This window comes from Alosa pseudoharengus, unplaced genomic scaffold (assembly GCF_046254945.1).
Source record: "Alosa pseudoharengus isolate Yale_2024_CS ecotype anadromous, Long Island Sound unplaced genomic scaffold, YU_APseudo_1.1 YU_APseudo_1.1_scf_14, whole genome shotgun sequence".
NCBI lineage: Eukaryota > Metazoa > Chordata > Actinopteri > Clupeiformes > Clupeidae > Alosa > Alosa pseudoharengus.
In genome coordinates, this window is record NW_027468609.1 from 32034189 (window position 1) to 32054794 (window position 20606).

The following is a 20606-nucleotide window of genomic DNA, read 5'->3' on the forward strand; positions in this document are numbered from 1 at the left end:
ACACTTATTCCATAGACATCTATTTCATGAAGCACACTGCTACAAAGGTAAAGATATCAAAGGAAAATGAAAATGTCTACTCTGTGCCAACTGAAAGAAAGGATACTGTCATTCATCCAGAAAATCCCAGATTTGTTTCGTTCCTCTGCGGCAATCGCCATGTTGAAACAACCGCCACTTCCAAGAGGTTTTTGAGGCGTTCCTGTGGTAGATTAAACCTGGTTCCCGCCCTTAAATTTGGTGATTCGTTGTCTCTGAAAAAATATACCCTATCATTGGTCAAATGTTACATCATTCAATATTTTAGCCAATGGCGCCTAGCTGTAGTTTTCGCAAATGTAAAAACTACAACTCCCTATGACTTTACCTACTCGCAATGTTTTCTTTCCTGGTACTCGTGTGTGCTCACACACAAAATGAATGAAATATATCTGTATGTATTTTGTCATTGAGCTAATCATTAGCTATTATACGTTATTCAAAAGGAATGGATGAGTCAAAGGATGAGAAAGCGCATAAAGTCTTCATAGAAAGGCTGACACTTGGTGTTACTCGAGTACTTGGTGAGATTATTGTGCTTATTGAAAATGTCAGTTGCAGCTAGCTAGTGATACAGCAAGCTAAGCTAACCACTAAGTTAGTAATCAGGCTAATGACAATCTAAGTTTGAAACGTTCAGCTATTAGGCTGTCTTATATCTGTTATGCATATCTAAGCATCTGTGTATGAATCTACCCTAAGTTGCTTCAGTGATAGATCCCCTGATAGGTAATGCTCAAGCAACAGACAGCTGTAATGTCAGTGCTTTGTCCAGATCTACCTCTTGCCTGTGCAGCTGTATTAAAATCTTATGGTTTGTTCTGATTCACAGAGAGTCTTCCTGGAGTCCTCGATGTGCGTTTCGCAGAAAGAGAGCCTGCAGAGAAACGATGTTTGCTGTCATGGGAGCAGGTATACAGTATTAAGCCACTGTCATTTATGAATGATATATAAATGATTGATAGCTACGCGTCTATGTGTGAATGCTGATTTTGTTTCTCGATATTCAAACGTAGTATTCTTTTTCACAATGCCTCTTGTTCATCAGAAAAACGCCTGTGTCTTACCCGAGGACCTCAGAGACTTTTATCTAACTACAGATGGCTTCACTTTGACCTGGGGTTCAAAGCTTGAGAGTGAGTCTCCTTGTAATTTTCCTTTACTCAAACTTCCAGCCTTGATACAAACACGTTTGAAATACCTAGCCTATTTGATCAACTGCCATTGGGATTTGGTTTACATATAAAATAAATCCATACATCAAGCTAATGCATTAATTAATTAATTAATTAATTAATTAATTATATGATAACTGTTAGTAATTGTAACACCCTAACTAACCACAAATGAGTATACCTCTATTATGTTGCAGATGAGTGTGTGTCTGTGGGCTGTATGGTGATTAATAGTGTGGCCAAGCTCCGGCGGCTTGGCCAATCAGCAGTCTTCTCCCTCCCCAGCACACCCACCATCGCTGATCTGGACTCTGATGGAGAGGCAGAAGGTGAGATGGCTGAGCACATCCACAACATTGAGTGCAGTGTGAGCAAAATACACTGATAGACAACTTATAAATACAAAAATATTTGACCCTACCACACAGAACTTCTGTTCTGTTAGACCTGTGGTCATCCTACCTTCACAGCCAAAGCTCAACATCAATATGGCCCTACCTGGGCTAGTCAATGACAGACAATTTCACTTAAGAAATCCAAACTGAAGCTATGTTTACACACTTCCATTTTCATGAGATGAAAATGTCAAATATTGACCCAAACACGAAAGCTATTGACCCCTTCACGGTCCACGTCACAGGAAAATGTGCGCGCATATCGGGATCAGAAAGCTTTTCATCCCATTGAATTGTGTGTGTGTGTGAATTGACTAAAATGTCAAGGAAACGTCAAGAAAAAGGCCCATTTGGTTTACTTTTTTTGCATGTATACACACTGGGCTTGTCAACCAGATAGTCGTATATAGTGGAACAATGAATCTCTGGCCACTTACTAACGTCATCACCCATTCTGTTATCAGCTCAGGATCCGTCAGACAATCGCCATAAGCTAAGAGTAATTTATTAAGGTACGGTTCCCGGTCCTGGGATGACAATGGCAGTGCATACCTTGACAGCTCAACATGCCTGTCTATTAACTGCACCATTTTTCTGACCCCATGCTGCGCGCTCCCCCAAACTAGGCTCTGGATATTTACAAACATTGAAAGGGTCTATAACAACCTCTTTTAATTGGATTCACAAACAAATTTGATATGAGTGGTCAGTGTAAATATTGTTGTGTTGCTTACCTGCTTTTTTCCCATCACCAACAATTGATCTATAGTACAATAGTCCCTTTGAACTAATAACATTAGAGGGTCATGGTGCCTTGCAGAAAGAGAACAGCCCCGTTTTGATTCCCGCAGTCGGATCTTTGAGCTGGACCCCTGTGCGGGAAATGGGAAGGTGTGTCTTGTCTACAAGAACTGCACAGAAGGTAGTCACTGCACACCCATATTCATCACAACGCATCATTTTAGGCAGCGTTAAGTTTAAAGTTACCATTTACTGTCAAGAAATATTAGTTGCATATAAAGTAGAAATAAACTAACCATATCTATCTCAGCCATATGCTTGCTCTTGGAATGTCACTTTTCACTCATTCTCTTCACAGAGCTGAGTAAGCCAAGTTTCCAGACACACATATTTATAATTTTGTTTGTTTGTTTGTTTGATTGTTTGTTTGTGTGGTCGTCTGTGTCTCCTGTTTCCTGTGTAGATGAGGTGTCCCAGGAGTGTGATGTGTGGTTCCTGGACCGCTCGCTCTACTGGCACTACCTGACCCCCTCGTTCACCGCCTACTACCGGCTCATGATCACACACCTGGGCCTGCCTGAGTGGCAGTACAACTTCACCCCATATGGGCCCAGCCCACAGGCCAAGGTGAGAGGGCAAAGAGTGCACAGGTCACACAACACGCTTTCTGAGGGGTATACTACAAAGCGAGGTTACTGGCCTATCCTGGTAACTTTGGGAGTCACCACTGATCTCCAAAAGAACTCTTTACTGCATGCATTGCTTCTTAAATGACATATTGTTTTGAGATCAGAAGTAACTCCCTAAGTTACCTGGGTAAGTCAGTGACCTCGCATCGTAGTATATCTTTCTGATGCCAAAAGATAGTTGCTATGTTGCAGTAATGTGTTTTGTATTTGTTAAACTCAAACAAAAGGTGAACAAAAAGCTCTCATTACAAATGGGTTTTTTGTTGGAAGTCTGTTTTATTTACAAGCTGTACATTTTTTACAGTACCAAGATTGTTCAAATGTCAAAATTAGCTGAGACTTATACAAACTTAAAATAGACTTGATGTGCAAATCAACACTAGCATTGTTTGTTACACAGTTCCAAGCCATATAAGAGAGAATACACATTTGCCAGTCCATAGTACGCTTTAACAACTGAGTTAGCAGTGCCAGTGAACCCTTTCTGCTTTTATGTTTCTCTCATTATCCCCCCCCCCCCCCCCCCAGCAATGGGCTGCCCTCTACCAACCACTGACCTTCCACTCAGACCCTCACCTGGACTCTGCAGGTGAGCCACTGCTTAACAAGCTGGACCCGACCAAAGCCTTCAAGGGAAAAGCAAAGCAGCCGGCCCCCAAAAAGAAGCCCCCCACCCAGGCATCCACCACAGGTTCTGGGGGCCCCGCTAAAGTACATGGGGGGTCAGGGAGACACAGTGCGCAAAAGCGATGACCAGAGCATGTTAAGGGATAAAGCACTGAATATGTGATGCATATACAGCATTTAAGCTAGTTGGATATGCAAGGAGCAAGGAATGTGTTTAAAAACGACTGACTGGAAGGCCTTCATTTTAAAATAAGTTGGTATGTCATGTCTAATGGCTGAGAATCATGGTGATTTGACCTTGAGTGATGATGTATGTATGTGTATGTCCCTGTTTACACACCTTAACTGGATGAATAGGCATATTGCTAACACTAGCTTCACATGCTTAGCCCCTGTTTTCCCAGTCTGTCCACTAAACTGTGAACACAGGTATGTTTGTTCACTACCCCTGATTTATGTGAGATCCCCAGTGTCATCTATTTATTTAAATGTTATTAACGATTAAAAAATATGCCTGAAACACATTATGGCCAAGTCTTAGTTTGTTTTCACATGTGGTTCTCAACCATCTTTAGATTCTAGATTCTGTGCAATTATTGTTTTGTCTTCCTTCTTTGACCGAGGAGCATACAAGATTTACAGACAATGACTGTGACATCATTTTTTCTGGTCATTTAGTACGCACATCTAAATTGAGGCCAGACAGGTGAAGAGGGTGCAGTGTTCCGAGTTATCCGACTCACCAGCCCCGTCTCCCTTTCTTTTTCAACGGTCATTTAGCGCCTAAATGTTGTCGTGTCTTCACATAATGACCAGCCCTGTGATTCATCGTTGTGTTTCCTCTTTCCCTCTGCTTTGCCTCCATCAGCCTTGAGATGGGAAGCGGCACGTCGTCTCTTTGTCCTTCCAGTCCCCTCCGCATTGTTGTATGCTGTTGGTTAGCTGGAGTGATCTTGTACTCCATCGTATTAGAGTGTAAGAGAAGAAGCTAGAGGAGATGCACCACAGCCTTAGCTGCTTTTGATCTTCACTGAGAGCTGGTGTCCATACCAGTGGTGTCCAGCCGGTGGTCAGCATGGCCCCTCTAACTCCAGCGTCTTCTCTTCATGGTACCCAGAACCACTTTGGTCTCAGCATGACTGCCTGAGGGTGTGTATGTCCGACAGCTGTCTACACACACATTTCAGCTGCAGCTGCTTTTTTCAGCTGGTCCAGCGGCTCACTCTCAGGCTTGTTAGACCCTAGTCCACGCTTGTCCACGGAGGGGTGATGCATCTCCACAAATACTTTGTAGATCAGGGCACCAATGACCCCACCAACCAAAGGGGCCATGACAGGGACCCACCACCATCCACCGCCCGCCCTAAAGGAAAGAGACAGAGAGGTCAAAGGTGAACTTTCAGCATTCATCTGTTCAATTGGTGATGAGAGGTCAATTGGACCCTTCACTTCTGTCTTGAAATTTCTATTGTGAATTATGTATTTATCTTCAACAAAGGCATCCATGCAATGTGTTGGGCTTTTGGCTTCAATGCAGGGTTGGTCCTTACTGTATATTCCCTCTTCCTTTACAAATTATATTTGTTTAACTAAGTGTCTAGGCTGAGATACCTCATCCATACATCTGCCCCATCTCAACAGGATTTTCTACCATAAGGCTTGTGACTGCACATCATTCATTTTTCATAAACCCTCTCTTAAACCATATATTTCCCCTAAACCTGGCACATCAAAAACTGTACCCCATAATCCCCATCTCTATAACATTGATCTCTCATGAGCTCTATGCTGCTCCAATTCCATTACCCATGAGTCCTGTTTCTCTATTCCACACCCGTCCCTATAAAGCAGACCCACCATATCCAGTAAGATCTCTATGAATCGCATACATTTCCCATAAACCCATTGCTCTCAGTATTCTTTCCCATAAGACAAACATCTACAGAATCCTTACTTGAACACATCAGGTCCCCATCCAGCGAGGGCACTGAAGACGCGGGGTGCCAAGTCTCGCGTGGGATTGATGGCATAGCCGCTGTTACTGCCCAAAGAGATACCAATCAGGATGACCAGGAGGCCGGCAGCCAGAGGTTCACTACCGATCGGTGCAGGCTGGTTTCGCTGATCTGACAGGGCCATCAGGCAAAGCAGCAGCATGGCAGTGCCCAGCACCTACAAGAGAGAGGAGACATGGAAAAGAACATTGGGTGAGTGGGAATCAGGCCAAGACAGCACAGAGTGTGTCGTCACAGACCCTTTCTAATCACTGAAAGACCAGAAATACAATCAATACCATAACACCACAATCAGCTGTAATTACTGTCTTATCAGTTGTGCGCATTCATAACGTTAAGCAGTGTTTACTGCATTTCAGTTAAACGTGGTAACTGAGGTGCTGTCATACCAGTGAGTGTTTGGAGAAGTGCAGTGCAAATGAAGCAGAACAATCAGCAAGTGCACTTACTCTGGGAACCAGGGTTAAAATACTATATCTTGCCGAAAAAAATGGCTCAAAAAGTTTGTTGGGAATTATTTTTCCCTTGTTTTTTAAAGTAAATATACTGTTTTGCTGAAAGCTGTACAAAGAAATTGAAAATGCAAGAAATGCCATATATTTGCATAGGCCTCCTTTTTTCCCCTTTTGTCATGCCCAGTAAAAGCTTGCAGACCCACTGTTCCTGAAAGGCAGGTTCTCTTCACCTGTCATCACCAGTCCTTTGAACTGGTGTTGCAGCTGTTCATGAGTTGGACACCAGGGGCCGTATTCACAAAGAATTTTAAGGCTAAAAGTAGCTCCTAACTGGCGAATTTAGGAGCAACTCCTAAAAATAATGGGCGTGTCACTCCTAACTTTAGGACTACTAATTTTTTTCACTAAAAGTAATTCACGAAGCATTTTAGACCTAAAAGTAGCACCTAAGTCTGGGACAGCTTAAAAGAAGTCGAGAGGACTCCTAACTCACTATGACCTATTCACAAACAGCTTTTTGTGGCATTTCACGTTGCAATGTTTTGAAATGCGTAGCCTATGCGGCAAAAGAAGCTTCCAATCATGAGGGAACTATTTTGCATTCATAAAAGGGATGCAATAACGCCACCAACAACAACCAATACTAGGCTACTCATTGTTAACATGTAAATTAAATGTAACGTTTCATTGTGAATCAAATTAAAATGTTCTCCTCCTTGCAAACGTAGGCATATGGTGACAGATTAATTTAATAATGTTGCAAAGATACTGCATCAATCCGTAGGCCTATGTTTCATTAGGCTACTAGGCTATTTGTTTTGCCTTACTCTTTATTCATTTAGGCTAGGCCTTTTTATTAAGTTATTCATCATCCGTCCTTCGCACTACTTGTGTAGCGCACGCATTCTCAGACCTGTCGTCACTCATCATCGTAAGGGAGGTGTTTGGAATCATTCCCGCGTTACAATCATCAGCCAATCAAGGTGGTCACTTCAGTCAAGCTCGTGCATGAGTAATGACGTCATCCATAGCAACGAAGACTCACTCTTAGTTTAGGAGTTGTCATTTTTCCTTACTAAGAGTTGGTCTGAAAGGCTTTGTGAATAACTTTTAAGAGAAAACTCCTAGCTAAAATCTTTTAGTGCGATTTAGGAGTACTCCTAGTGGTAAGATAAAAGGCTTTGTGAATACGGCCCCTGTTCTGTTTAACCACTCACCTGGTCTAGGAAGCCAGCATGGAGAGAGAGGTATGGGGCCGGGTAGGTGGCAAAAATCCCAGCTGTTGCTTTAGGGCCAGTCACCGTGAAGTTCCCCCCACTGTAGTGATAAATGGCATCTACAGTATAGAAACAAATAAAAGCTGTGACCAGTGGAATATGCCTCTTACACTAATGGTTTAATACTAGACAATGTGTGAAAAATTGAGCTCAAAATAGATCCCTATTGGGCATGGTACACAGTAAATGTCAATATAAGCACAATAGCTTTCAATGGAGATGTGATGTTCTATGTAATTTGTTGGGATATTGTGGCTTTATTCTAAAGTAACTAAAAAGCATCCTTCCAGGAAATCCTTGAAATGACTGCATTGTTCAAGGTCTAGGACAGGACAAAAATATTTCTGTATCAGTGCTTTGTACTCCTTTGTTTCAGTAATATAACTCATACATACCATAGTAGAGGGAAAAGACTGTTCCAGCCGCTAGAAAAGATCCCAGGAACTGGGATGCGATATATAAGGGCAGCATCGTCCACTTCAGACGTCCAAAGACACACATAGTAAAGGAAACCGCTGCATTCATGTGAGCACCTGAGAGAGAGAGAGAGATTTGTGTTGGTTCTTGTTTCTTTCTTTCCATTGGTTCTACGCACAAGCCTGAGAGATTAACATAAATTCAAGTAAAAGCTGAACTACCAGTAAAGCAATAGATGTACGCAATTCCGCATAACGTACCTGAAACTTTGCCAGCGACATGCACACCCATAGCCACACCTAGCCCAAAACCTAGGTTGATGCTCAGGAACTCCCCAAATGCTCCTGTCCCAGTGACCACCTGAGCCACTGAGCCCAGCCCGAACACCTGCAACAACCAACCAACACACACACACACACACACAGTCAACCATAGCCCAGCCACAACTGCACAGCCTGTATTAACTAATTAACAACTAACTAGCTCAATTATCTCAGAGCCAATACACATTTAATGAAGGGTAAATGGGATTCTTTTAGGATGTCATAAGAGATGGACAGTAAAGAAAACCTCTCACATTTAAGACAATAGTACATACTGTAAATAAACATTTAAACTTTAGGTTATGTATGTGAAACAGTGAACACTTGTCATTCCAGCTGAGGGAATGTGTCAGATGGTGTTCTAGACTAAAGAACACTGTAATTACTCTAAGAATAGGATTTGTGGAGCAGGTGTTTTCCTTGTGACTGACATGAGACTAAGCGTGAATACACGTGTGTGCGTGTGTGTGTGTGTATGTGTGTGTCAGAGACAGGTCAAACATTTGGCTAGTTCCACTAAGAACATGTCACAAGTGCCTGCCTCCAACAATGCGAGATTGCATTGACAGCATGGCTCCAGAAAGAGAAAGAGATCACACACAAAGGGTGTCCGGTGATTGGTCAGTAGTATGTGGGTGTGTGAGCGCTCACAGCCAGAGTGGCCATCCTGTTTAAGGAGTCACCGGTTTATGCTCTGGCAAACCATGGGAGGCTCAAGAGTAAGAAGTGGGTGACATAATAATGTGGCATGACACAGATTGTGTGTTCCTATTGCAGTGCAATGCATGCTCACCATCATAACGAATGTGCCGAGGGTCTCGGCTAGCCCCACGCGGACGACCTCGTTCCTGACCCACGCCATGGTGGCCCCTTTGCTCTCCCTCTGTTCCCCCGCTCGCTCCTCTTCCAGCATGGTCTGAGAGTCCCTCATTTGTCCTGTCGTTCTCCTCCCACTCTTTCTGTACAGGTCAAAGTTTGTTAGATTGGAGTCTGTCTTTCCAAAATCCTTCAATGGTCTCCAAGGCTCCTCAATGGAATAGTGTATTATTAGCTTCTCTCTTTGTTGTCACTCTCTTGGTCTGTCTTGCTTTCTCTCCCTTCACTCTCTCCTTTGAAAGTACTGAACGCTCTAAGGGCGTCTCCCCTTATATGGCTTGTGTCCCGCCCCCTCAGACAACTGCCAGTCCGCATACACACACAGCCAGTCACACCCACATGCATGGAAAGGGGGGGGGGGTGTTACAAAAGCTCTATAGTACTTGTAAACCTTCTCACTTGACAGTGTCGCTGAGTTCATGCAGATTATCTGAAAATGTGCACGAGTGATTACAAGAGTAATTGCATGTACAGTTCGGTGAACCTTTCACAGTAAATGGCCTTTGCTTTGGCAGTTTTGACCATGACCTTGGACCAGTCCCATCCATCCCCCGCCACGTAGCAGCGAGCTTTGGCTCCCAGACGGTCCCCTCCATTTACAAACCATAACAGAATGACCGCTGTCACCCCGTCCTCTTGTTTGTTACCTTGGTCACAAATATTGGCAAATGGGATTAGATGATCAAAGGGCCCGATACACACCCACAGACACACACACACACACACACACACACATAGGAGACTAGCTTATGCCATACATTGTGCCATTGAGACTGAAATGAGCCTGAAATCCTCTTTTGAAGATCTTAATGATATAATGTGTCTAATTTGGTCATCGTTCATCTGTCAGCATACGCATACTCTCATATCTGCATTCAGTCATATATCTATCTGTTTAAAAGGACACTTTCTATAGATGGTCAAAATAAGGCATATGAAACTGCATCGTTCAGGTAGGCCACAAAGTCAAGCTCAGTCCTCAGTCAGCTGATCCTTTGCAATATACAATTAGTGAAATTCATTGAAGGGGCCTTACTGAAGCTGCTTTAGCCAGCCTATTCTTGCTTTTTCTTCTCCAAACTAATGTCACTAATCAAACTAATGTGTCCGACTTAATCAAGGTCATGTTTTTGTCATTGATGCCTGCTCTGTTCTGTTCCCTATTATGGAGGGGTCTTGCTGCTGCTTGTCCAGCCACATGGAAGCACGTGGAAGGGCAGGAAGGTCTAAATTAATACTCTCTTTTCACTGTAAAGTGGACCTGACTGAATTCAAGAAAAGCATATTTTTCTTAATACTCTTAATACAAATTCCACATAACATACCATGACTTCACACCTCTGTAGATTTTCAAACTTTCCATCATTGATCAGCCATGCAATGACATGAGCAAACTTTTCTGAGGTTGCCCACATCACAAGGGGACAAATCAATTACTACTCATAATAACCTTCTGTTCAAAGGGGGTCCAAAACACAAACAAGGGAGAATTATATGATTCCAGTAGGAACAGTAGCACTGTTCATAAGCTGCAGATCTGAAAAAAGGCCTTTTTTATAATGACATTAACTAAAGAATTATGACAGTGAGTCCTTGGAGTATGGAAGCTTTTTATATGAGGCTAGGTGTCTAAGGTCAGGTTTTTGAATTGACTCAGTATTTGATAGCAACTTTCAAGAGGAAAGTTACTTACTACAGTAGGAGTTGCCTGTGCCAGTTGCTTCAGCCGCAGCTGTTGCAACAAGATAACTTGTGTGTGCTCACATGTGCTGCTGTAAAGTGCGTCTAGTTCAGTTTATACCAAAAAGTTATTTTGCTGATATATTTTTCACAAAGAAAAAAGAAATACATTCAAAATAGTGCATCTCACAGTAAAAATGAATGTGATTATCCTTATCATTATCAATCAGTTTCTTTGTTGTGGGTTTTCTGTGATGTTAGGCATTATGCTTACAATCAAGTCTGTTCACGAAATCAGAAAGGGGAGAATTTAGCATATTGGGGTATACAACAAAAAACTGTAAATTCAAGAAGTTATTATGCCTCTGGTAAACCCAATATACTTCCTGTAATGGAGACAGTGAACTTATACATGGAGGTCACATACAAGGTTAAACCTACTTCAGCTGTTAATTACTCAGTTGATCTTAAGTCAGGTCAGCTTTATTGTCAATTGTGGTATCTCTGTATGTGTTCCCTGAATCAAATTGAATTTCATTATTGTATAATGAAAAATAATATTTGATTGTATTTCAAAGAATGTGAAGAGTTGTGTTCATACATTTACAAACCACCATCTTCATCTTCCCACATTAAGTTGTGAGCAGACATTGAACAATGATTATTCCTTTCCCCATGAAGATAAGATAGTGTGCACTTGTGACAGCCCACCAGTGATGTTACTGGGGTAATGGAAATATACGGCAAGACCCCTTAGATGGGTAGTATGACTCATGCAGTGTTGAGGAGGTCATTTGGACTGTCAATACTATTGACTAAGCTTGGGATTTTTCCGTGAGAATGCTTATTCTGAATTGATTTCATGGCTTTTGTTTTCCTCTCTGCTGTTGTTACTACCATTAGTGTCTTTTATTATCAAATAGAACATTAACATTCTATTCCATTTCTAAAAACCTACTCAGACAGACCTAGCACTGAAGAAACATTATGCCAAGACTGTCTACATTTTGATCTGAACTATGATTAAACAGATTTTGTTTGCAGTACCACAAAGTTCCCCACAGTGGCAGTAAAACACCCCAGTATAATTCCTGAATCTGCAGCCTGATGCCTGGTCATACAAAAATATTACCACGTTCCACAAGATTCCTGTTATCATTTATCCAGCTGTGATAGTCCTTTTAGTAGTAGTGGTAGTGGTATTTAGTTCTAAGAGTAAGTATAATCCTGACAGCGAAGTATTGCACAATTAGACATTGTGCTCCCTTTAGCGTTTGATGGCCTCAAGAGCAGCCTGGCAAGGCTGGCATGCCATTTCTTGACAAAATGCTCATTGTGAGGCCATCTGTCCTCAAATAGATACCATGACCATATTTCACACCAAACAAAAACATTAGTCTGAATAAAGTTTTCTAAATGGTGGTATTTATTTATTCATGTATTTATTTATTTATTTATTTATTATACACCAGTTTCACTTGTCCTGTCCTAAGTGTTTTGTTCATTCTTCTTTTTAATTGTTTGTTGTTGTTGTTGTTTTTAACCCCAATTGCACTTTCAGTCAGATAACCTAATTTCGTTGTATAGACAACTACAATGACAATAAAGGCTATCTATCTATCAATGTCTACTTGTGGTCTAGTCTTTTTCTGAGCACCTGCCTTTCTTGGATGTACAGGCATGTTGTCTCAAATAACAGTTAATGTGGAGATCGTGAACAGGTTTTATAACAGATTAAAGGTGCGATGTTATGCGGTTTCTAAGCTAAAACATTTTTTGTCACATACAGCAAACATCTCCTCACCATCCGCTAGCTGCCTGTCTCCTGAATACACTGTAAAAATCACAGCCTCTATGGACAGCCCAGGCTCAAAAAAAGGAAACAAAAACAGCCTGGTCCAGCCTGGACCATGATACATAACATACTGTTCCAGCCAATCACCGACGAGATGTGTGTTCAGGAGAGTTTCAGTTGCATAGGAAGGGAGGGGGAGGGAGTGGCGAGCTAGTTCTCTGTTTTGTTTGAACATCAACAGAAGTAACGTTACCCAACATCGCTTAGCGCACCTTTAAGTTTATCATATGTTTATAAAATTATACTTTATCGAGGAGAGATGTAACACACACCAAGATTAGGTGCTGGCTACCGGTGTATAACTTAAGTCAGAGAAAGAAGGTGCCGCACACTCCGAGTAAATGAAAAAAATGCTTAATAGGCGATAAACGTTTCGGCCTACAAGGCCTTCACATGCGATCTGATGAAGGCCTTGTAGGCCAAAGCGTTTATCGCCTATTAAACTTTTTTTCATTTACTCTGAGTGTGCGGCTCCTTCCTTCTCTGACTATAAAAGTTCCATATTAAAGGAATTATCCGGAGTAAAATGCACTTTAGATCAATTTTCGGATGATTGGGAGTACATACGTTGAGTTGACATCAAAATCATGTCATTCGGATGTGTTTTGAGAAAGTTCGATTTTACCGTTTTTAGTCAAAACTCGTTAGCCTGTTAGTGACCAGGGCATGTCATTTCGCCGCTACAAAACGTTATTTTTATACCTCTTCTACAGTTCCAAACAACATTACACTTACGTGGTAGTGAGTAAAGGGTCCCTAAAGCCAAACCGAAGTATCCCGAGGTCTTTATGTGGTTGGATAGAGTGTCCAGAATGAATTTCATCAAGCCAGTACCTTTCCGGAAATGTTGCTGCTGCAGCTAGCATCTTTAGGGGAAAGTCTGTAGGAGTCGATTGCATCACGTTGTTGCACGACATCACGTCACGTGACATTTCAAAATTCCAACCTGTTAGTAAGCTAGGGTTTGCTGTTGCATACAACTTCATTTTAATTTAGAAAGAAATACTGGACTATGTTTAAAAAAAAAAAAAAAAAAAAAACGGCGACAAAATTGGCAAAATCTTTGCATGCATGCCAAATTTCGCAAGTCTGTCCATAGGGGGCACTCCAATTGACACATTTGAAAATACTTTGATCACCCTCTCTGGATGTGGTGCATATGTGCATTAAATCAGTTTTGGAGCAGCATCTATTGTGTGGACATTTTACATACACACACACACACACATGCACAAATATACAGTACAGAAACACACACACACAACACAAACACAGAGGGGCAATGGCAGTGCACACAAGTGTGTACAAACACACACACATACACTGGTGTGCACACATACACACACACACAACCATACACACAAAAGTTGACTGATATTTAGCAGACCAAGATCCAAGGCAACACGGACTAGCAAACAGCAAGTTCGGGAATCAAACCCGGGCCAAACAATTGTCAGTCAGTCAGTCAGAGACTGATGTTGCTGCTGCTTCACACGCCTGCAGTACATTGGCACACCCATGAAACACACACACACACACACACACAAACACACAGACCTCTTTTACTTGGGCACATTTCCCAGTGCCCTGGTAAATAAGAGAGTATTGGGTCCAGTGATGCATACAAGTTTATACAGACACAAACATATACACTGGCATGCACGCACATACCACCACACAAACACGCATGCACATATAGGGCCTTATCTTACACCCGGTGCATCTTGGCGCCAAGCTCAACGTAAGTCTTGTTCCTATCTTACACCCAATGCTGTGATGGTTTATCACCAAGTGCTCGAGTTCACAAGTTGTGAAATGAACATTGCGCACCCACAGGCGTGTCACTGAAAAAAATAGGTGCTTGGTCAAAAAAATGCTATTTTAATGCCACTAAACTGACAACGCCACTGACCAAGAAAAACCTTGTCTAAACTAAAAGGGGCATGTAAAGCACAACTAAGGCGCCCTGGCACGAAATGTAAGCAAGCCCAACGAGTCCAGGAATTTTATTCATTTGAATATTAACTAGATGTACCGCATAGCAGTACAAAATATGACCGCCGCTCAGTCCTGTATACATCCGTTCCGGGAAAATAAATCACACTAATCAATTTGTCTCCATCTTTTACTCCATCCCCCACTCTTGAAACCTTTGTGTATGCTTGTTTGGCATGCCTGTGTGTGTGTGTGTATGTGGCTGCACAGAAAGTAGCCTACTGGCGCTGCAAAGGTGAATAGATTTGTAGAATAGCTAAAAAAGTTGTAGCATTGTTATAAAACCTTTAAAATCTCTAAACAATCACAAGTAGGGCAGTTCATCACAGTTCATCCATTGTAACTGGATTGATGAAAGGTCACTTACACCTGTAAGCTACATTGTATTTGGGAAAAGGTATCAGCATAATGTTATATTTTTATTTATTTATTATTTCTTTATTTATTAATAAACAAAAACATCTCTGTCAGTTCCATGCAGTTTTCAACAGCTATCAAAAACAAAGGTCATTTTTGGATTTCATGTGATACTTTATTGTCAATGCACAAATTAAGTACCAGTAGTCTGAAACCAAATGCAGTTTTATATCTTACCAGTGGTGCAAATAACTGACATGTCCAAATGGGCCTTCATGAAATGCGTCGCTAGACTGTTCATACACATTTTAACGGGCCAAGTTGAAGAGCTGTTGTCCGTTATTGTTTGTGCAAATATAGGCTGATTCATGTTCCCTTGCATTGTGTAACTGAGGTCCATCTAGTCTGGCTTTCACCATACCAAGCTCAATCTTTTAAGAAATCAAAAAATAAATCGCCGGCAGATCAAGCTGGGTTCACCCAGCCTAGTCCATGGTAGGCGCCCGATATTGTTTAATTTTCCGATTGAGATATCCACGCTCTGGCTATTCTAAATGCAAAAATGCATGAGGGAGTTATGACAAAACCGTAACTGTTAACAAACTAGACCCTAATAGAAAGCTGTTAGCTTCCCTAAGCTACAGGTATAAGGTAGGCCTATTTACAACATAAATTGTCAATAGGCTATGCTGGCGACACAAATATAATCTCCTGTGGAAACCAATGGCTTACGCCTAACAGTAGCCTATCAAGCGGACTTAAGCTGCCACATCGTGGCGAAAAGTTGTAATAAAATTCACGCAGCTCCGTGAATCACGGAAAGCGCGAATGAAGAAGTCACTTCTAAATGGGACCCACTACACAGTAGCTTAACGTTTGTTGCTAAAGCAGCCATAATGAAAGCCATTATGAAGGTGTCATTGTTTGGATACTTCACACACACGTGCTTTTTAATCTCACAGACTACAACTACCAAGCTGGAATCAAAGCACGTCGATTCCCCTCTCACACCCTGCACACACTTAAAACAAATAAACAGGTGTCTCAGTCTCACGCATCTAACGTTGGTAAATCTTCCATTGCACAGAATGATTTTTGTAGCACGTGCAACAAATAATATTACGATTATGTGTACAGCCCTGCCTTGGATACATCTCTCAGCTCTAAAATATTTGGTTTAGATGTAGATCATCACGGGTGCGTTAATTTTGAAAATAGAGTATTGAAGTAGCCTAGTGGGTGTTTGGGAATGAACGTTAGCTCAGATGCCTTTTGAGACTTTTTGTGGTCTTCAGGGCCCAGTTTCCCGATAACGACGGAGACACGCTCTTAAGAGGGTTTTCTACGATTCATCTTACGATTGTTCGTTTGTTTTTTCCGACTGTTTCCCGAACATGCTCGTAGCGTGAACGCGCGTGCACTGCTCTTAAGATGCTCTTAAGGGGAGCTGTCCACGTTAATAGTTGAAATAGTTGAAATATCCTCTGATTTGATGGTGATGTCAGGTGACTGCAAGTCACAGCTATAGGCCTACCGTTTAAACTTCGGATCTACACATAAAAGAAATACATATTAGGATTCTTCATAATATTTACTCTACCAATGTTCATCTCTCTAAATTTTTAGATATTGATGATAAATGCACCTTTTGCAATACTGAGTCTGAGTCTTTGTCTCATGTGTTTTTCAGTTGCACACACTCAGTTAAGTTTTGGACTGGTTTGGAGAGATATATATTAAACTAGATGTACCGCAGAGCGGTACAAAATATGACCGCCGCCCAGTCCAGCACATTTTTTCCACAAAAATAAATCACGCTGAAAGGCCTGTATGATTCTAGCTGTCTCACTAAATTGCATTATCCACACTCAATTCTCACTGATATCTGCTAGACAACAAGTACCAAAACATGATTAGTTCATAGATTTCACATGTAAAATTCATTTTATACAACCCCACCTCCATCTTGCCTGTTCATAATTCTGAGAAATTCTTGAATTGTGTGCATGTGTGTGTGTGTGTGCCTGCGTATGTGCCTGTGCATGCAAGCGTACATATGTCTACTGTGTGAGTATGTGTCATACATATGATTACTGTGAATGTATGTGTGTGTGTGTGTATCTGTTTGTGCACATGTGTGCACATGAAATGGGTTAACATGACCCCTGGAGGCAAACATACGGAAAAAAATGGTCATCCTAGTCCCTACAGTTCTCAAGATATTCACAGAGAACTGTGTCTGCCCTACCCTCCTTTCGGGGGGTCCAGTCCAGCGGGGGCGCTACAGATCAAAACGAAAAACGACGGTTCCATGCTATCCATGTGGGGTTACATGCCCACCAAGTTTCGTGTACCCCGGTCTTTCAGTGTCCCGGGAATATTTCAACACGTTAATAGTTGAAATAGTTGAAATATCCTCTGATTTGATGGTGATGTCAGGTGACTGCAAGTCACAGCTATAGGCCTACCGTTTAAACTTCGGATCTACACATAAAAGAAATACATATTAGGATTCTTCATAATATTTACTCTACCAATGTTCATCTCTCTAAATTTTTAGATATTGATAATAAATGCACCTTTTGCAATACTGAGTCTGAGTCTTTGTCTCATGTGTTTTTCAGTTGCACACACTCAGTTAAGTTTTGGACTGGTTTGGAGAGATACAGTCCCGGGAATCATTGACGGAAATTTGGGCATGCGAAAAAGAAAAAAAATAAATAAATAAATTAAATAAAATTCTGACTAAACCTATATGACCGCCGCTTCGCTGCGCGGTGGTCATAATAAATTGAATAAAAACATTAAAATAACATATAAGAATGTTATTTTGTACTTTAAGCACTCTGACCCTAATATCGATTTTATTTTAAACTTGTTTATTTTATTAGGGAAACATATTCATAAATGCAGATGTATTAAAAAGCCCCCAAATCTGGAAGCTTTTATTTGTGAACTCAATATATACATGCAAACTTTAGCACTAATTATTTGTAAAAAAAGTGAGAAAACGATAAAGATTTACCTAAACCTTTTTAAAGAGGAATAAAGATAGCCTTTTTATGTATTTGTTTTTTGCCTTATTTCTTTATAAATATTTTGTTTTAATGTCTCATTCATATATATTTTCTTTGTATTTTCTGTTGAGCATTCTTATGTGTATTCACTATTGAAGGTAACTGTGTTAATTTACCTCTGTACCTCACTTTGTTTCAATAAAATTGAATTGGAAAAAAATAAAAAATAAATAAACTTCGGATCTACACATCAATTCACATCAACACGAAAATAGAAACACTTTGAGATCTGCAAGCATCCCAAGTAGGTTATATACCACACACAGACATAAATAATTGTAATTATTTAAGATTAGATTGCACCATGCAATACTTTTTCGCTGTGTCACTTAAGAACACGTTTGAAGATAAGAAAGAAGTCGAGTAAGAAAGTGAGGAAATGTGTAGGCTTAGATTTTGATGCAGTAGGCCAACACACTAAACCACATGTTCCTTTCTCTGCTCGTACCCTTATAGGCCTAATAAAATATAGCCCTCACTTAGCAAAGATAATGGCAAACTATTCTGGGAACGTCTCGTTTCATAACTTGATTGCATTTTTGTCCGCTTTTCATCACATTATTATGACCATTAAATGTAGGCTATGCTGTTTTGCACGCTAAAATCTAATTCATCACAGGTAAACACAATAAAGAATGGGAACGTAAGTTAGATTATGTATTCTAAGTTGTCATTCTTCTGTATGCCCTGTTGGTGACCTCAGTGAGAAGTACTGTTAAGACGCTCTTAGCCGGTAACGAGAACTCTGGAGCACTCGTAGATCTACGAGTGTTTTCATGACGTTCTTAAGCTGCGATGATTTCGGGAAACATTCGGCAAATCTTAAGACGTTCGTAAGAGGGACTTTACGACGCTCTTAGGCTTAAGATGCTTTCGGGGAACTGGCCCCAGGTATATTTTCCATTAGAAAACCATCACGTTAGGGAACATTGTGGCTAACTTACTTAGCTTGTTAACTACGGAGACACGCTCTTAAGAGGGTTTTCTACGATTCATCTTACGATTGTTCGTTTGGTTTTTCCAACTGTTTCCCGAACATGCTCGTAGCGTGAACGCGCGTGCACTGCTCTTAAGATGCTCTTAAGGGGAGCTGTCCACGTTAATAGTTCTGAAATATCCTCTAATTTGATGGTGATGTCAGGTGACTGCACGTCACAGCCAGGCCTACCATTGAAACTTCGGATCTACACATTAATTCACATCAGTACGAAAATAGAAACACTTTGACATCTGCATGTAAGCATCCCAGTAGGTTATATACAACACAGAGACATAAATAATTGTAATTAATTTTCAAGATAAGATTGTTGCACCATGCAATACTTTTTCGCGGTGTCACTTAAGAACACGTTTGAAGATAAGAAAGAAGTCGAGTAAGAAAGAGAGGAAATGTGTAGGCTTAGATTTTGATGCAGTAGGCTACACCACACGTTGCTTTCTCTGCTTTTTACCTCATAGGCCTAATAAAATATTCAATTAGCAAAGATAATGTCAAACTATTCTGGCAACGTCTCGTTTCATAACTTGATTGCATTTTTGTCCGCTTTTCATCACATTATTATGACCATTAAATGTAGGCTATTTTGCACGCTAAAATCTGATTCATCACAGGTAAACACAATAAAGAATGGGAACGTAAATTGGATTATGTATTCTAAGTTGTAATTCCTCTGTATGTCCTGTTGGTGACCTCAGTGAGAAGTAGCCTACTGTTAAGACGCTCTTAGCCGGTAACGAGTAGGCTACTCTGGAGCACTCGTAGATCTACGAGTGTTTTCACGACGCTCTTAAGCTACGATGTTTTCGGGAAACAGTCGGCAAATCTTAAGACGTTCGTAAGAGGGACTTTACGACGCTCTTAGGTTTAAGATGCTTTCGGGGAACTGGTCCCAGGTATATTTTCCATTAGAAAACCATCGCGTTAGGGAACATTGTGGCTAACTTACTTATTGTTAGTAGGCAGTTTTGACTGTTGCATTTTTCAGGCTATTATTTCGTGTCAGTCAATAGTGGAAGTAAATAACTAAGTGGAAGACTTTGTTTTGTCGTTGCCTATGTGATCAAGGTGAGTGCAGATCAGTGGCGCAACAATCCAATAATGGGTCCAGGTGCGAGAGCGCTACGCGGGCCCCATACCGATGAATTTTGGCCCAGGATGAATTAGCTCTGATACATGCAATACACATTAAGGGTGACTTCAATTGTTTATGCAAAGGGCCTGAGGCACCGAAGTAGTTAAGTAGTTACAGATTACAATTTCAAGTAAAAAACACACGACTACATATCCATTACATGTGAAAACATTAAAAAAATAATTTTATTAACAGCCTGCAGGCCAGGGTAATCTAATATTACTGCATTAACATCAACTCGCATGGAATTATGGGAACACTCAATGCGCCTCTTCAACCCTCTGCTGAAACTGCAAGAGATTGCTTGCTTATAAACTCGCACTGCGCTGAAACAAAACTTAATGTAGCCTATAACTTATTTAACCGTCCAGAAACCAAATAAAATCATTCATATGCATACAATCCCCGAACGAGCCTTTCGTTGTGCAAAATCGTCAACGATGTTCCCAATATTTAATGCTCTGGCTCTCGTATTTTCAAT

At 41.0% G+C, this 20606-nt stretch overlaps 2 protein-coding genes across 2 annotated transcripts; one reads left to right on the forward strand and one right to left on the reverse strand.

Annotated features, from left to right (window-relative positions):
* Nucleotides 1–399: 399 nt before the first annotated feature.
* Nucleotides 400–3792, forward strand: tpgs2 (tubulin polyglutamylase complex subunit 2). Its single transcript, XM_076284678.1, has 7 exons — nt 400–563; nt 872–951; nt 1088–1175; nt 1412–1543; nt 2430–2531; nt 2814–2977; nt 3568–3792. The coding sequence occupies exons 1-7, from the start codon at nt 488–490 to the stop codon at nt 3790–3792; spliced, it is 867 nt and encodes a 288-aa protein (XP_076140793.1). The 5' UTR covers nt 400–487.
* Nucleotides 3584–9241, reverse strand: aqp7 (aquaporin 7). The gene is made up of 6 exons (XM_076284677.1): nt 8947–9241; nt 8091–8217; nt 7809–7946; nt 7354–7472; nt 5621–5838; nt 3584–5029 (listed from the first exon to the last, which is right to left on the reverse strand). The coding sequence occupies exons 1-6, from the start codon at nt 9082–9084 to the stop codon at nt 4837–4839; spliced, it is 933 nt and encodes a 310-aa protein (XP_076140792.1). The 5' UTR covers nt 9085–9241; the 3' UTR covers nt 3584–4836.
* Between the last annotated feature and the right edge of the window lie 11365 nt (nt 9242–20606).

What these genes read in the sequence shown, in the direction of transcription:
- aqp7 (XM_076284677.1), bottom strand. Translation starts at nt 9,084, where the DNA reads ATGAGGGACTCTCAGACCATGCTGGAAGAGGAGCGAGCGGGGGAACAG. An exon ending in TCGGCACATTCGTTATGATG is followed by an intron (nt 8,218 to 8,946) that starts GTGAGCATGCAT and finishes TGGTTGTTGCAG; the next exon opens with GTGTTCGGGCTGGGCTCAGT. An exon ending in ATGCTGGCTTCCTAGACCAG is followed by an intron (nt 5,839 to 7,353) that starts GTGAGTGGTTAA and finishes TCTCTCTTGTAG; the next exon opens with GTGCTGGGCACTGCCATGCT.
- tpgs2 (XM_076284678.1), top strand. Translation starts at nt 488, where the DNA reads ATGGATGAGTCAAAGGATGAGAAAGCGCATAAAGTCTTCATAGAAAGG. An exon ending in GTTTGCTGTCATGGGAGCAG is followed by an intron (nt 952 to 1,087) that starts GTATACAGTATT and finishes CTTGTTCATCAG; the next exon opens with AAAAACGCCTGTGTCTTACC. An exon ending in GGCCCAGCCCACAGGCCAAG is followed by an intron (nt 2,978 to 3,567) that starts GTGAGAGGGCAA and finishes CCCCCCCCCCAG; the next exon opens with CAATGGGCTGCCCTCTACCA.